At 36.6% G+C, this 16004-nt stretch overlaps 1 protein-coding gene across 2 annotated transcripts in view; it reads right to left on the reverse strand.

Moving 5' to 3' along the window:
* The window catches only part of LOC129254353 (squamous cell carcinoma antigen recognized by T-cells 3-like), a 39425-nt gene extending 26929 nt beyond the window's left edge, over window positions 1–12496 (reverse strand). For both annotated transcript variants that reach the window (XM_054892813.2, XM_064115549.1), the window contains exons 1-11: window positions 12329–12496; window positions 11096–11222; window positions 10163–10267; window positions 8206–8390; window positions 7158–7263; window positions 6280–6413; window positions 5718–5873; window positions 5159–5297; window positions 3367–3474; window positions 2622–2687; window positions 2347–2405 (exon numbers count right to left, since the gene is read on the reverse strand). In XM_054892813.2, coding sequence (XP_054748788.2) covers window positions 2347–2405; window positions 2622–2687; window positions 3367–3474; window positions 5159–5297; window positions 5718–5873; window positions 6280–6413; window positions 7158–7263; window positions 8206–8390; window positions 10163–10267; window positions 11096–11222; window positions 12329–12472 — 1329 coding nt within the window. In that variant the 5' untranslated portion in view covers window positions 12473–12496. The remainder of the gene's footprint in view (window positions 1–2346; window positions 2406–2621; window positions 2688–3366; window positions 3475–5158; window positions 5298–5717; window positions 5874–6279; window positions 6414–7157; window positions 7264–8205; window positions 8391–10162; window positions 10268–11095; window positions 11223–12328) is intronic.
* Between the last annotated feature and the right edge of the window lie 3508 nt (window positions 12497–16004).

A 16004-nucleotide genomic window follows, 5' to 3' on the forward strand; every position in this document is an offset into this window, starting at 1 on the left:
ACACACTTTCAAATTTATGGCTGTAATTCAACAAATACCCCAATTTGGCCAAAGTTCATTGACCCTAAATGACCTTTGACCTTGATCATGTGACCTGAAACTTGCACAGGATATTCAGTAATACTTGATTACTATTATGTCCAAGTTTCATGAATCAGATCCATAAACTTTCAAAGTTATGATGGTAATTCAACAGATACCCCCAATTCGGCCAAAGTTCATTGACCCTAAATGACCTTTGACCTTGGTCATGTGATGTGAAACTCATGCAGGATGTTTAGTGATACTTGATTAACCTTATGTATAAGTTTCATGAACTAGGTCCATATATTTTCTAAGTTATGCTGTCATTTCAAAAACTTAACCTCAGGTTAAGATTTGGTGTTGACGCCGCCGTCGCCGCCGCCGCCGCCGTCGCCGTCGCCGTCGCCGCCGCCGTCGGAAAAGCGGCGCCTATAGTCTCACTCTGCTATGCAGGTGAGACAAAAATGGTCTCAAAATTCAGCATACAAACTAATCACAACTGCCTGAGCAGATTGATACTTGCTTGGATGAAAATGCTTTAGTAGCAGCAGCTGAAGAAGGAAGAAAGTACAACTACAAGTGTCATTTGCTGCTTGATTGTCAACTCTACTCAAAATACAGTAGATGGGACTGAAGTCAGGGAGCTTGCTTTGCTTCTGTAGTCTAGAGATGGTAAAAAGTCCATTAAAAATCCAGCTTAATCTTGTGTAAATCCATCAAAAATCAATGTGTAGCAGCAGAAATACTAAAGTTGCACCATGAAAATACTGATGATCCAAATTTTGATGGAAATTGCACACATCTAAAGATGATTTTTTGAGCTAAAATAGACCCATAATCCAGACACTGCACACACACACACACACACCTAGCACACTGTATATAGTGCACCAAGAATACCACCACAGGATCACCACATCACCTGAAGCACTGGCAGCACCTGACACAGCACAACCCTCTCCAGGACAGCGTGTACGCTTTTGGGAGAGTACTTCTTCAAGATTCAAGACTACCCTTAGGTCCAAGGTTTCATGAACTAGGTCCATAAAGTTATGATGTCATTTCAAAAACTTAATCGTAGGAATAAGATATCAATGTTGACGCACCGCCGCCGTCGGAAAAGCGGCGCCTATAGTCTCGCTCTGCTATGCAGGCGAGACAAAATGAGACCTGGAAAATCAACATTCATTGAAATATTATTAAACGCTTATCAAATGTTACAGATTTAGACACTAAGTTGTGAAAAGCATCCCCCTGTAAAAAAAAATAAGTTTTACTGAGATGCTTTTCAGAGTACAGATTCTGGACTTTCATTAATTCAACCCAATAATATTTGCTCATCCAGGGTTGAAGCCTTGACCATGAACTACCGCCAAAGCTCATGAATATTGAAGATTTTGCCTTACAGTGAACGATTAACATGAACTCTCGATGTCTGTGATTGGCTAATGCTTAGTGATTGTGATTGGCTAATGCTTTTCCCTGACCGACCCGTTTACTTTTAGACTAGAGTTCCTCGCACCACAATAAGCGGGCTAAAGTAACCCTGCATTTTAGCAGGGCCTGATGGTACCAAATTATTACCGTTTTCAAATTGAAGTTGTCCCTTGTATCAAATTGCTTTGTTCTTTTATCTACCTAACAAAAATAATTTAATATGCGATGTGGGAAGACAGATTAATTTTTTTTAATGAGAGGAGTTACTTTTAATATTCAGGGGTAAACAGATGAAAAGCAGAGTGGAGTGTTATAATAATAGTGGAGACCTGGGGAGTGTTTCATCAACATTTTCATCCGACAAGTTGTCAGATCTGACATCTTTCTCTGATGTTGATTGGCTGAGAGGTACTGTTACTATGGTAATTGTCGGATAAAATGGGACTTGTCGGATAAAACGTCCGACAAGTCCTTTCATGAAACGACCCCCAGGGGAGTGCTTTATACAGCATTGTGTCAGTAACTTTAACTGAAAAATTTGCTCGGAGCCATTCAGATGCAATGATTTCAGTAGCTTATATCGCTAGTTAGTCACTGTTTATCTATTTCATGAAATGCTCCTAAATAAGCACTCATGCGTGATCCATTAAGCATCATAGCTCTCATTTATTTCCATTTATCATTTTACACTACAAATACTCTTGAAAGACTCAAGCTTTAAATTTAAATTCCTTCATCATCATAAAGAAAATAATTCAATCAAAATCATTTCAAATTCATTTAAACAAATACTTTAAAAGCACATCATTCAATTTTCAGCGTGAAATTAGTTTAAAGTGCGATTCTACTGCAAACCATCAACATCTCTAAATGCAGTTATTTTACCTCAACAAAAGCTAGGTATCGCTGCAAACTTGATGAGGGATCTCCTTCAGCGTCAAAATCTGAAACAATAACATATCAAGTAATACAAAGGCTTATATTACTAAAAAATAATTGAAATCCATTTATCATTTTGAATCAATCATGTCATGTTAAATGAAATAAATCTAAACTAAGTCATATACGTGTATTTATGAAGTAAAGATTGTCCGATACCCATTCATTCACATCACATCAAATTAAAATCAATGAATCCATATAATAACTTGTGTACTCACACTTTGCCTGGTAGATGATTGCTCGCTCCATCGTCTTCCTAAATATTTCCATGTCTTCCTCATACTCTAAAAACAAATCCACAAAAAATCATAGAAATTATAATAAAAACAAATCCACAATCAACATTTGAAAAAACAAAAGATATGAAAACAACATTATCTTCCTCACTATTTCCTGCTAATTTCCCATGGCAAGACATTTGTACTCTCCAGTCTACTATCATGATTATCTGGATGATGATAATATGATTCACTTGTTGAGATTAAATCATTAATTAAATTCACTAATAACACGTACTTTATTCAACAACTATATCAAGAACGAACAGGTATATTGATAAATTCTCCCGTCATTTATAAAGCCATGGATAACTTAACAAGCAACTTTGTGAAACAAGTCTTCAGTAATATGATTGATTGATTTTATTTTATTTCTGCATTCAAGGTAAATATGCAACATAACATCTACAAAGGTGATACATTTAAGTTTACAAAACAATAAAGCAATAGTCATAATAAAGCAATGAAAAATAAATATCAACAAGAAGCATTATTCAATTAAAAGAAAATATCAGTTTAAACGAATGCAGGAGACCGCCATCGTGAGCGGTTAAGCTTGAAAATGATGGCGGCCTCGTAAAAATGGTACATAAATGTCTTTCTTCATTGATCAAGTGGGTGCAATGCTGTTGAACATGACTTTGTACTGTGTGGAATGTTGTTCCAAATTGATTGATTGCATTACCTTGGTCCCACTGAATCCTTCTCCTCAGATAGTTTACATAGGTCTGCCATAGCTGAAGGTAGTCAGATGCACCTGAGAATCCTGCAACCAAGGCCTTCTCAAACACAGCTGAAACAACACAAGCGATAAAGATAAAATTAAGTTAGTGATTAATTGTACGTTTGATTTTTCACGTTTACTTATAATATAAGTTAATGCAATCAATCGTTAAAATGTTCTGCGCTGATTGCTAAGCTTTGCGTTAAAGGCCCCAGTTGTACTTGAATGGAGGAAACTGTCACAAAGTGATTGTGAAAAGGTTGTTTATAATGCACCACAGAACCGGTGCTTCCTGCGGAGTGATGGAATAACAAAACTTGATCACAAATCAACTCAATTCTTCTGAAGGTCCAAACGCCCTGCACACCGATAAAAAGCCTGCATTGAACTACACCTAAATTGTTGGTCTGACCGTTCTAGCCGTTTCAAATGTGAGGGAATTTAAAATGGAAATCTGCTGCAGTGACACATTATTTTCATGATATTCTGAAGAAAAAAAATCATGACAAGAATTCAAATGAACGCAATCGTGGCTCAGTGGTAGAGCATCCACCTCATTACTGGAAGGTCGTAGGTTCAATATCCAATGAGTCATACAAAAGCATAGGATCTCCTACTTCTTGTTACATGTAGGTGCTCAGCACAGAAATTTTAGCACGGGTAATAACTTATGTTGAAAAGGGCCACTGGAAGAGAATTTTCATATTATCCTGGGTATTAAATAAAACATAACTTATATAATCATTTCCAGCTCTCCCAAGACTTTCGTTATCTCTAAACATGGTCGAATAATCATGAAAGAGTAATCTAAATTCGCCTCTCTCCCCCAGGCCGACATAAATGGACAACTGATTGAAGAGTCGATTTGAATGCTCGAGAACCTTATCACGGTAGCCATGCTAAAGTAGAGGTGATAGTATTGCCAATCAGGGAATTAATTTTCCTGGTATCGCACCGCCATTGGCTCCACATCTTGCTTAAGACTGCTACACAAAAAGTCTTAAAATAAATCTGTACAGAACTGAGTTGATAGCTTTACAACTATGACCAAAAGCACTGATCAAATTTAGGAAGTAAAATAATTCCCTGCTTCCCATTCATATTAAAGGGATGCTCCGGGCTGGAGATATCTATATTTCAATAAATAGAGTAAAATTCACAGAGCAAAATGCTGAAAATACAAATAATGAAGATATTGAATTTTATAGATTAGCATTATTTTTTTATTCCGGTGAAACAGTTCTAGGCTTGTCTTTATGAATATTCACAAGGTGGGCTGATGATGCCATATCCCCATTTGTTCTTTTGTATTTTATTATATAAAATTAGGTTTATTCAAAAATTTTCTACCAATAACTAAAGCAATGGATTGACAACTGATTGAGTACATTAGTTATTTACATGTATTGCCACAAATTATTTCATCATAATGGAACACATCATTTACACATACATGTACTAATGTATAAAAAATGAAAACGTTATTATTTCATGTAATAACATAAGAAAAGGGAAAGTGGGGATGTGACATCATCAGCCCACCTAATGAATACTCACGACAAAGTGATTATAACTATTTTCACAAAATATTGATAAATTTTAAAATTCAATAACTTTGTTATTTGTTATCCAATTTTGATGAAATTTTCAGCATTTTGCTCTGTGAATTTTACTCTATTCAGATATAAATATTTTCAGCCCGGAGCCCCCCTTTAAATAAATTGTGTATGAATATCACTTTCATCATTCTCACCCTGTATTGAGGTGAAGGGTTCATTGTGTCTCTCTTGAGCTGTGAGATAACCTTGCCAGAGTAGGAAGCACCAGGGGCAGTTCCGCACTGCTCGTTCATAGACCGGCAATACCACCGAGCTGATCTTCAGACTCTCACCCTTCAACAACATAGCAAAACAGAACACACTAATAAATAGCCTTGAAATTGGCATAATTCCACAAACTTTTTTTTTTATCCAACTAAGATAAAACCCCAAAACACTGCAAAGAGGTCTGCTTTAGGAACCTCCTTACTAATATGATTTTTCTATTAATATTATTACATCCCAAGCTTGTCTTTGTGATTTTACAAGTGTTACTGAAATCAAGTAGTGTACACAACTGAAATAAAATGGCAACAGGGCTCAGCAGCCAATCAAAATCAAGGTTACCATGGTAGTTGACATTATTGCAAAGTTACAACAGTTGTAACTCTTTATGAAATGGGCCCCAGGATGTATAGTTTGTACAACACAAAAAAAATATTTCACTGGAGAAGGCCCTAAAAGAGTTGAAAATGGTAATGGAAGGTGAATTACCAGATATGATGTATATTCCTTCCACAGGGACATGTTGAGGCAATTGTCAACTAAAGCTCTCTCATAGATGCACTGTATCCTGGCAGGATTTCCTTGCTTAAGCTCATGCTCTATGTAAGTCAGATACTCGGTTAGTTTGGGAGCCTCGGCCGTCAGCTGGAAGGGATAGAACAATACAAGTTGAATGAGTTACGGGAAGGGAACAGGTAGAGAATCACTGAGCATTTCAATAGGTTGAATGGAATGGAAATGAATTAATTACCGCATTTCATTTTCAGGTACATAGACATGAAACAATGCATCCCACATCAAAACATTTGGTAACAAAATACCAAAATGCTAAAGGAGGTTAGTCCCAAATAAATAATGTTGTTATTCAACACCAGCTTTGACGAAGATTTGACAAAGCCTCGCAATCGAGAGCTTACCAAACAGGTAAACTTTCATGATTGTGGCATAAAGAACGTTTTCTAATGTTGTTAAAGTTTAAACATTTATTGCACACCAGAAGAAGGAGGGGGAAGAGGAATAAACAGTGATTAAAATGAATGAAATGTCTTACAAGACTGTCTTCCAGTGGTCTATAGGTGTCTAGTAGATCAAGAGCTTTCTGATAGGACTCTTTCACGGTGTTTGGTATCTCTTCCCCTATATCTGACATCCATTGGTCATACTCACAGAATGTTTGCTCCATATCTATTGAGAATTGAATTTCAGAAAGAAACCATTTAGGCATCATTTCACTCTTAAATCACATAAAAAAATTAAGTCCATTTTAAAGTCAAGCTACTATACTCCACTGTGATTAATACATGAGCTGAGCCACCATAGGTGCTAGAGCATTCAAAGAATAAGTCTATTGGGTATCCATGCACTACACCTGGGTTGAGTGCTGCGCAATTGAGATAAATTTCTTGCTGAATGAAACAAACTTGACTAGAATTTGAACCCAAGACCCTGCAAGGCGAGAGTGAGAATCACTACACAAGCATGCCTCCAAGTTTTGACTAGATTATTACAATCTTTTTACCGGAGATATAAGTCACTTAAGTGTGTTCTGTACCATTTCATCAGATTCTCTCAGCATTTTCTATATTAAAAAAGCTGTCAATTTTGCAACGTAAGTATTGAAAATGTATAACTACTGTTACTCTTTCAAGTTTGTTTCTCATGTTGCTCTTTCATTATTTCGAACTTTCTTTTGTTTTTTTTAAGTACATATTTCATATTATTATTTCCATTTGATTGTTGATGGAAAATGAATAATACTCAGTCAGTGTATTGTCTGTACATGTTTATATTCATTTTCTACCATTTTAATTCTGCACCCTTAAACAAGTAATTAAGAATTATAATCAATTTCACTAAAAATATGTTTGAAATAAATCCATCATTCAGCTTTTGAGTTCATTTCTTAGCAAGATTCAGAGTTTAGCTCACCCATTAATGGAATCGCTAACTGCCTTTTGAAGATACCAGACATTCTGTTCATCTGCTGAGTTAATTCCTTCTGCTGCTCAGCGGTCGGGATGGACCCAGGCTGGGGCTATGGGAAGAGTGAAATAATGAACGCATGTAATCATATCCCACACATTATGATTGTTGCTGTGCAAAAGGTTAAAGGTGAGTCACATTATTATTTGTAGATTATCTCATCAAATTAACAGTAACAGCTTTGATATCATTATATAGGGTATGCAGACATGTCAACATTTGAAATGCAGAAAACTGAACCAATTATTGCGAGGGAGCGGAGCGACTGGGGGCGAGTGAGTCACGGTAAGGAGCTTTTGCATATCTGGGTGTGTTATGATTTGGTCAACCAAAATACAGAAATGGATATTTAAAAAACAATAATAATATTAATAATTGTTAATATCCCAAAATCTGAACATTCAGTTTTTCAGGGAAATAAGAAATTCAACAGTTAAAAAACTGACCAGTTGGCAACACTGGGTATGCACAAAATGGTAGTGTCTCGAACTGTGTACTATGATTCTATCATACAGAATTTCCTGACTTATTCTTTTTTTAAATCTTGCATAACTACGTAACAAAAAAAATTGTGACTCTGGTATGTAGTTGTAAAGTTGCCCATTAATGACTGAAAAATATGATTTTGTGTATAAATTCAAATTGTGTTTTCAGTCTAAATTCACAAGTGAATATACATATTTGCTATCATAAATTAATGTACACAAATTTCATGCTGTTATAAAAATATAATTAAATATAAAAGGTATATCCCTACGTCATTGAAAAAACAAAGAAAGAAATATAAAAAGAAATTCATAAAACAATAAAACACAACGGAAATTAATTTTGATAGCGTAATTTCTTTTCACAGCAGATTTGCCAGGAAGACTGCAAACAGTACCTTGACAAACAATTTCGTATTCAGGCCTATTTGTTTCTTCAAATTTCATGAATAAATTAAGCTGGGTACATATGTTAGCAAGGAATGCTGGAGGAACTTTTCAATCTGCACCTGAAGTGTTGATAGCAAGGCATTCTCAAACTCTCTGTAGACGGCCCAGATCATACTGCCTTGAGCAACATGGAGTCCCGCAGCCATGATGGCTTCCTCAAAGACCCTTCGGGCGTTCTCAATCCCTTCTGGAGAGCCGATGCCACCGATAGAAAACTGGCAATACTCCAACCACAGATCTATAGCTGAAAAGACCCAAACATATAATTCCTTTGATTGTGTCATCTACTGCAGAATAGTTTGGAAGAGTTAATGGTGTCCTCTTAATATTTTTTTTAACCATTTTTTTTACAATCTCACAGTCTACTTTGTTCTGATTAAAAAAAAAATCATTTTGGTTCTTGGAAATGGGCTAACCATAAGGCTTATAGTTTACAAATACATGTACCAATCCAAAAGTTTCAAAGTATCATATCTACAAGCACTCATACACATGATTCATCTTAGTTTAAGAATTTTTTAATCAGCTGCTCACAAAGTGCAATGATCCCTTTAAGTCAAGTTTGAGTGTCACTGTACACATATTTACCGGGCAATCTCATTGATTAATACCCAGTAGTGTACATACCCTGAGCTTGATTTGATTTTTTTTTTACATGTAACTTGGAATCCAAGTGCGACTCTTACCACTTTCTTATTAAACAAGTGGAACGCCTCTGGCAGTCTCGCCTGCATTACGCGATTTAATATAGCAGCAGTGCTAACTTTGAAAACTACTATAAAATAATCATTCACAAAAACACCATTCATATAATGACATAATACCACGTTCATTGACCATAAATGACATTTTTTAACGGTGACTTAAGACTTGTCAACTACACCCATGTCCACATTTCATTCACTCTATCCATAAACTTTCAAAGTTATGATGGCAATTCAACAATTACCCCAACATGGCCTAAGTTTATTGACCTTAACTGACCTTTGACCTTAGTTTTGTGACCTGAAACTCACAGGGGATGTTCAGTGATACTTGATTACTCTTATATCCCAAGTTTTATGAACTAGATCTATAAACTTTCAGAGTTAGGATGGTAATTCAACAAATACCCCCAACATGGCCAAAGTTCATTGACATTTAATGACCTTTGACCAAGGTCAGGTGACCTGAAACTCGCACAAGATATTCAGTGGTACTTGATTAACCTAATGTCCAAGTTTCATGAACTATATCCATAAATTTTCAAAGTTATGATGGTAATTCAACAAATACCCCCAACTTGGCCAAAGTTCATTGACCCTAAATGACCTTTGACCTTGGTCATGTGACCTGAAACTCAGGCAGGATGTTCACTCATACTTGATTAACCTTATGTCCAAGTTTCATGAACTAGATCCATAAATTTTTCAAAGTTATGATAGTAATTCAACAAATACCCCCAACTTGACCAGTTCATTGACCCTAAATGACCTTTGACCTTGGTCACATGACCTGAAACTCGAGCAGGATGTTCACTAATACTTGATTGACCTTATGCCCAAGTTTCATGAACTAGGTCCATATACTTTCTAAGTTATGATGTCATTTCAAAAACTTAACCTTCGGTTAAGATTTTGAAAATAATTCTCCCAACATGGTCTAAGTTCATTGACCCTAAATGACCTTTGACCTTGGTCATGTGACCTGAAACTCAGGCAGGATGTTCAGTAATACTTGATTAACCTGATGTCCAAGTTTCATGAACTAGGTCCATATACTTTCTAAGTTATGATGTCATTTCAAAAACTTAACCTTAGGTTAAGATTTGATGTTGACGCCGCCGCCGCCGCCGTCGTCGTCGGAAAAGCGGCGCCTATAGTCTCGCTCTGCTATGCAGGCGAGACAAAAATTTCAACCCCCCTCAAAAAAAAGAGAAACTGCCACAATAATCTGACTGGGGGGAGGGGGTGTTTTCTAAATTGCTTGACTTATTGGCAGTTTTGGGGTAGAGGGTCATGTAAAGCGTATACCAACCAAGATAGTCCTTCACAGCTCTGTCAAAGAGTTCCATGACCTTTTGTCTATCGTCACCACTCTCCATGAGCTTAAGCTCATCTTGAATCCACTGCATCCACAGTTCTAATGAAATTGAAAAAAAATGTAGATAAGAAAAGGTAGTTTTACCCACTGCTAAATGAAACTTGGTGGTCACTTTTCTGAATTGAGAAATCAATGGACTCATAAATAAAGTAAAGTCATGTCATTTCCCTATTTCATTTCCCATTTCACCATCTTTAGGTTAGATTGATTACTTTAATTCCATCTTCCTTAATTGTTACATCATATTTGTTAATACATAAATTATCATCATTCTTCATTATCATTAACTATATCTATTATCAGTGGCGGACCGTGACCCGGAGGAGTCAAAGCATTGGGGGGCACAGCATTGTTCACAAACAATACAGTGCCCCTCCAATGCTTTGTCTCCTCCGGGTCACAGTCCGCTACTGTCTATTATCATAATCAATTTTCATCATTATTCTACGTCTCATTTTTATTACCACCGCCATCATCATAATCATCATCACCACCAGCATCACCACCATTAAAATCAACATCACCAGCTTCATGTCATGAAAAAAATTGTTGAAACTATAGCTTTTAAGATTTACATGACTTCATGTCAATAAAACATACAAATATAAAAAAAAATAAAAATTACATTTGAAGACAAGAAATATAATGATCTATAGTATTGCTATGGATTTGTTTTTTTTTGTTTGTGAGTTTTTTTTTTTCATTTGGCAGTCCGTTTCACAGACATGGACTGTGGAAGCTGCAATAGAAGCTTTGATTTTGATCGGTTGCTTAGGCCCGTTACCATGGTGGTTACCACAATGGCATAGTTATCTTTGTCAGAGGTTCCTTATTTAAAACAGACCCTTGGTGGCGCAGTAATCTCACCTCCAGTCAGAGGGAATAGCTCACTCATATTCTGCCTTGCTTTTCTTAGCTTCTCCAGCTCTCCCGCTTGCCTCAGTATTGTGATCAATTTCAGATGTGCATCGTATTGATATGGGTTGCTGTTTACCTGGAATATCAAACAAATAAAGAAAATCATTCAAAACTGACCATTCACTGCAGAGGGGTGAAAATTTTGACAATTTTTCAATCAATCCAGAACACAGCTGCACAGCACATTTTTAAGTAATTTTTAACTTTTGCTTTAGCCGATGAAATCATTTAAATGCAAGCATGTCTGATTTTAGTTACAGAATGAATATAGAGCCTCTAAAATCAAACTAAATGAGTTCGTACAACACAGAGTATATCAAGTGTATTCACACCGTCTCAAAGTTTGGGAACTGCAGACTTGTTTTGATGGAATACTGTGTGGGGTACTGGGAGGCATGCTTACTGCGCATGCTTACTATATTTTCATTCATAAACTGGCTTGCGATAGTGGCTGGATGACGTCACGTAATAAGCAAAATGTATGTCGCCCGCTAAAGGCGCCGGTGCTAGCGATGAACACATTATTCCGTTTTGTAACTTGCCACCACTCTTTCAATGAACAAGGTTATGATAACCTTGTTCTCTGTTAGTATTCCTTGTGAGGTGAAATCAGGTTGGCAATGTTTGGCTCATTTTTTCTTGTTCTTGGGGACAAATGCTTGATTTTTTGACACTGTCAGTTTCTATTACAGCTATTCTTCATATAACTAGGCTCTTAAGTAAATTGAATTCTTTCAATCATTTTTCTAGATTGAAAATAGAGATTGAAAAATGAAAATTTTCTTGCAATTTTACTTTCCGCCAATAGAGGGCGTAAACAAAAATATGCCCAAAATTCAAGTTTTTGAGCGTTCTGGTGAATACAAAAATTATTCCCAAGTTACTAATGAAAAATGAATTGCAACTGTATGGAAATTAGTATTTTTGGTCACAAAAGTGATATTTTAATGATTTGTTTAAAGTGTGTGCTGTGTACAGCATTGGCATACCATATCCTACCTGTAGATTCCCCACAGGCAGGATGGTTGCAATGAACAAGTGGTGGTAGCATCCATCCGTCCCCAGGTCACGTCACATCAAAAGAAATATGTGGGACAATGCCAGGCATTATTGCCATAATCGCACTCAACACGTTCAGACACTTTTGTACTTTCCTCACTTTAATTCATAAAAATGATTTACCTCATCCAAGAGCTGAATAATCTCTTGGTCATCGGCATCCTCATCATCACTATCGTCACTCGAATCTTCGGAGGTAGCGCCTAGCTCTTTCTCTTCCCCCATTTCTACATTTTGCAATTCTGTAACATTCGCAAATTCCGCCATCTTGATTGTTGAAAACGCCCTCTGTAGAATAAAAATTACATAATGTGGTCCTGGGAATCCAGCCTTTGTTCATATTTTTAAGACGTTGTTTTAGAAAGGAAAGAAATTAATGAAAAAAGCGGATTGGTGAAAGTTTAAAAGAAATCAGACAAGCAATAAGAAAGTTATGGCTATTTGAAGAGATTCCCTAGACTATGTAGATTTCAAATGGGCAACTGGGCAAGTAAATTATGACCGAGGCAAGTTAATATTAGGGCCATAAGGACAACTTTTCAGGCAACTTTTCCATAGGCCCAGTCAGGGGACGGTGGATCCAGGGGGGGGGGGGCAAAAAAAAAGGTTTTCACCCCAAATTGGGGGTCATTTCGTCCGAGTAAAATTGACAAGCAAAAAATAAATGTTTTCACACAAAATTTGAGGTCATTTCGTCCAAGTAAAAGCTAGCAAGCAAAATAAAAGCTAGCTGAGGGCCTCACTCGTGTATGAACCACATATAATGTATGCAGTTACTTTCAAAGGGGGACACACTTGTTTATTATGCATATTTACATTGCAAATTTTGATTATGGTTCTCAATAGGGGGACACAGACCTGATGTGCCCCCCCCCCCCCCCCGCAGTGGACCCATGCAGTCACGGTATATTATCAGGGATTTATGGTTTTCAGCGAAGTGCCCATTCCCCGGCATGGGGCAGTAATCTAAATGTAACCCAGGTAGTACATTACTTTATGTCCTCATGAAAGAAAAATATAAGTTGCACTAAAACTTTTCAAAAAAATTGACATTTTATGTATTGGATTTGCCTGGAGTAGTCCTTGTTTTATCACTATGACAACTAATTTGAAGTCTCCATGGGTATAGTGATAACTCTTTAAAAACAGCATAACTTTAATGTTTGTCGATATTGTTCAAACTATATCACCTTTCAACTTGTTTCATTTTTCTTTTCCCTTTAAAACCAAGTTTTTGTTTGGGTTGAATTCCCCGATTTAAGTTTAGCATGTGGACGATCGAGCGGGGGATCGAGCCCGGCATAGTGGAACCCTGTCCTCGAGAGGCCCTCTCTTTTATAATAAAAACACCCCCCCCCCCCCCATTTCTTTTCGTTAAATCTTCTTTCTTTTTCTTATCTTTAAACATCCTTTAATTATTTTTTTTTCTTTTGCTTCTCTTTCTCTATCTTTCCTGTTCCTTTCTTTATACTCCTAATTCTTTTCCTTCTCTCGAGTTTTCATCCCTTTCCCCTTCCTTCTTTAACCCCCTTTTTTTCATTTCTTCTCTCTCCTTTCCCATTCCCCTTCTTCATTTACTTTTTTTTAATTGATCTCGATGGCCGCGGTCTGCGGGCTCGAATCGATGGCCCAAATGTGCACATGCTATAAACTTAAAGGACAAGTCCGGCCATCGAGAAGTAGGAAGGGAAAGAAATGATCGGAGAGGGTGAAAAGGGGAAGGGGAAAGGAGAGAGAAGAGACGAAGAAAGGGGGGTCGGTAAAATAAGGAAGGGAAAAAGATAACAGCTGAAGGAAGAGGGAAAGAAAGAAAGAAAGAAAGGAACAGGAAAGATAGAGAAAGAGATGCAAACGAAGTGAAATTTAGAGAAAGAGAATAAATTAATAAAGATAATATAAAGAAAAAGAAAGAATTAACAAAAAGAGAAAAGGGGATTTTTTTTTATTTTCATAAAAGATAGCCTCTCGAGGACAGGGTTTGCTGAGTATGTCGGGACTGAGGGAAGGAAAAGGGGAAAATGAAGAGGGGAAGAAAGACTACCGAAACCCTGCATCCCCTCCACCATGAAGTAGCGAGGGGGGGGGGTTACATTAATAGACACTGAGCCTATGAAGGAAGATGGAATGAAACGAAGGGAGATAAAAAAGAAAAGGATGGAAATAAAGATAGAAAAGAAATTAGATGAATATGTTTAATTCGAGAGGCATCGTATAACGTGATTACGAAAAGTGCTCAAAAAATGTCCCGTCTTGCGGCCTCAGAAGTCAAACGCCAAAACGGGATTTTGTTCCAACGTATCATTCATCTCGTCACAGGCCCCATATCACTATACCCATCCCATACAGATCAGCCCCCCCCCCCCACACACACATACTTTTGGGATCAAGCCACCGATTTTTATATTACCTGTTTAAATAAAAATCAGTTAATATAAAAATCAATTTATTTGATAACTTATGCTATTTATATCAAAATAAAATATATTTTGCCTCTTGAATATATAACACTATTACTCGATAATGGAATGGCTGAAAATTCAAGGATTTGATCTGTTTGTAGATAAATTCGCCAAGGAATCATGGACAATGGAAGAGGGGTTTGCCAAAATGTAGAGATTTCACCCAAATCTCCCTCATTTGGGAGCACACCCCCTCCCCCCTTTATTTTTTGCTTGTCAATTATGTGTTTTGGCCACTATCACACCTTCATTTTAGAGGAAAAAACATTTCGTTTTTGCTTAACAAAACAGCGCCCTCTCTTTGAAAATCATTCCTGGATCAGAAGAATATCAGTTATGAAATTTACGTTTTTGACTGTGACATCTAGATGAGTAGCTCTAATACATTCCTCTAACCCCCCCCCCCCCCTCCCCACATAAACACACACTTTTCTACAATTTATGGAAGTTCAGTTCGCTTTCAACTGACATGTACAAAAACATTAAGAGTACTATCTGATTGCAATTTTTTCACATGGTCAGCCCCCCCCCCCCACCCCCACTTTCAAAATGGTTAAACACTCACAAAAGGCACACTCCCTGGGACTCATCTGGGATTGTAATTTTTTGAGAAAAAAATAAGGAAAACCCACTAAGCTCCCTTTCTTTCAAAGATACATGGCCATTCTATAATCATTGCCTGTTTCTCAAATTTCTGCCTTTATTTCAAATGAAATGATATTAGGTTGGTCTTCTTTTTTTGTACAAATTCACCTCAATGCATACTCATTCATTCTTTTTTCTGTCAACACAAAAACATACAAAATAACTCCAGAACTAAGAATTTGACGAATCAAGATTTATCATAGCATGGCAGCTCAATTTATAAATGTCTTACATAATATATATATACATTATACATGCATATACAGTGCAATAAATAAAAGAAATGTGTCAATATAACAAAGCAAAATGGGTACAAATCAAATTATAGTTTCACATAATTGCAGCATGTAAGTTTGTACAGAATAAGTATCTTGTGAAATTATTTTTGACAGCTCTCATCAGACTACTTAAAATAAATCTCTGTATGCTTCGCACGAGTATGAGTCATTAAAGACACTTAATTTACTGTGTATTTATGCCACTTTTTAACATCATTTACCTGACATGAGGACAATGATGCTAGCTTGAAATGAAAACAGGCCCTGGGTGCCAGTAAAAATAGTATTACTACTACTACTACTACTCCTAATAGTATTCCGCTTTTATACATGTATAGCACTTAATACATCGGAATAAGACCTCAAAGCGCTTTACAGATATATATATACCAGGGTCATCCTGGTACAAATATTTTC

Source organism: Lytechinus pictus, chromosome 2 (genome assembly GCF_037042905.1).
Source record: "Lytechinus pictus isolate F3 Inbred chromosome 2, Lp3.0, whole genome shotgun sequence".
NCBI lineage: Eukaryota > Metazoa > Echinodermata > Echinoidea > Temnopleuroida > Toxopneustidae > Lytechinus > Lytechinus pictus.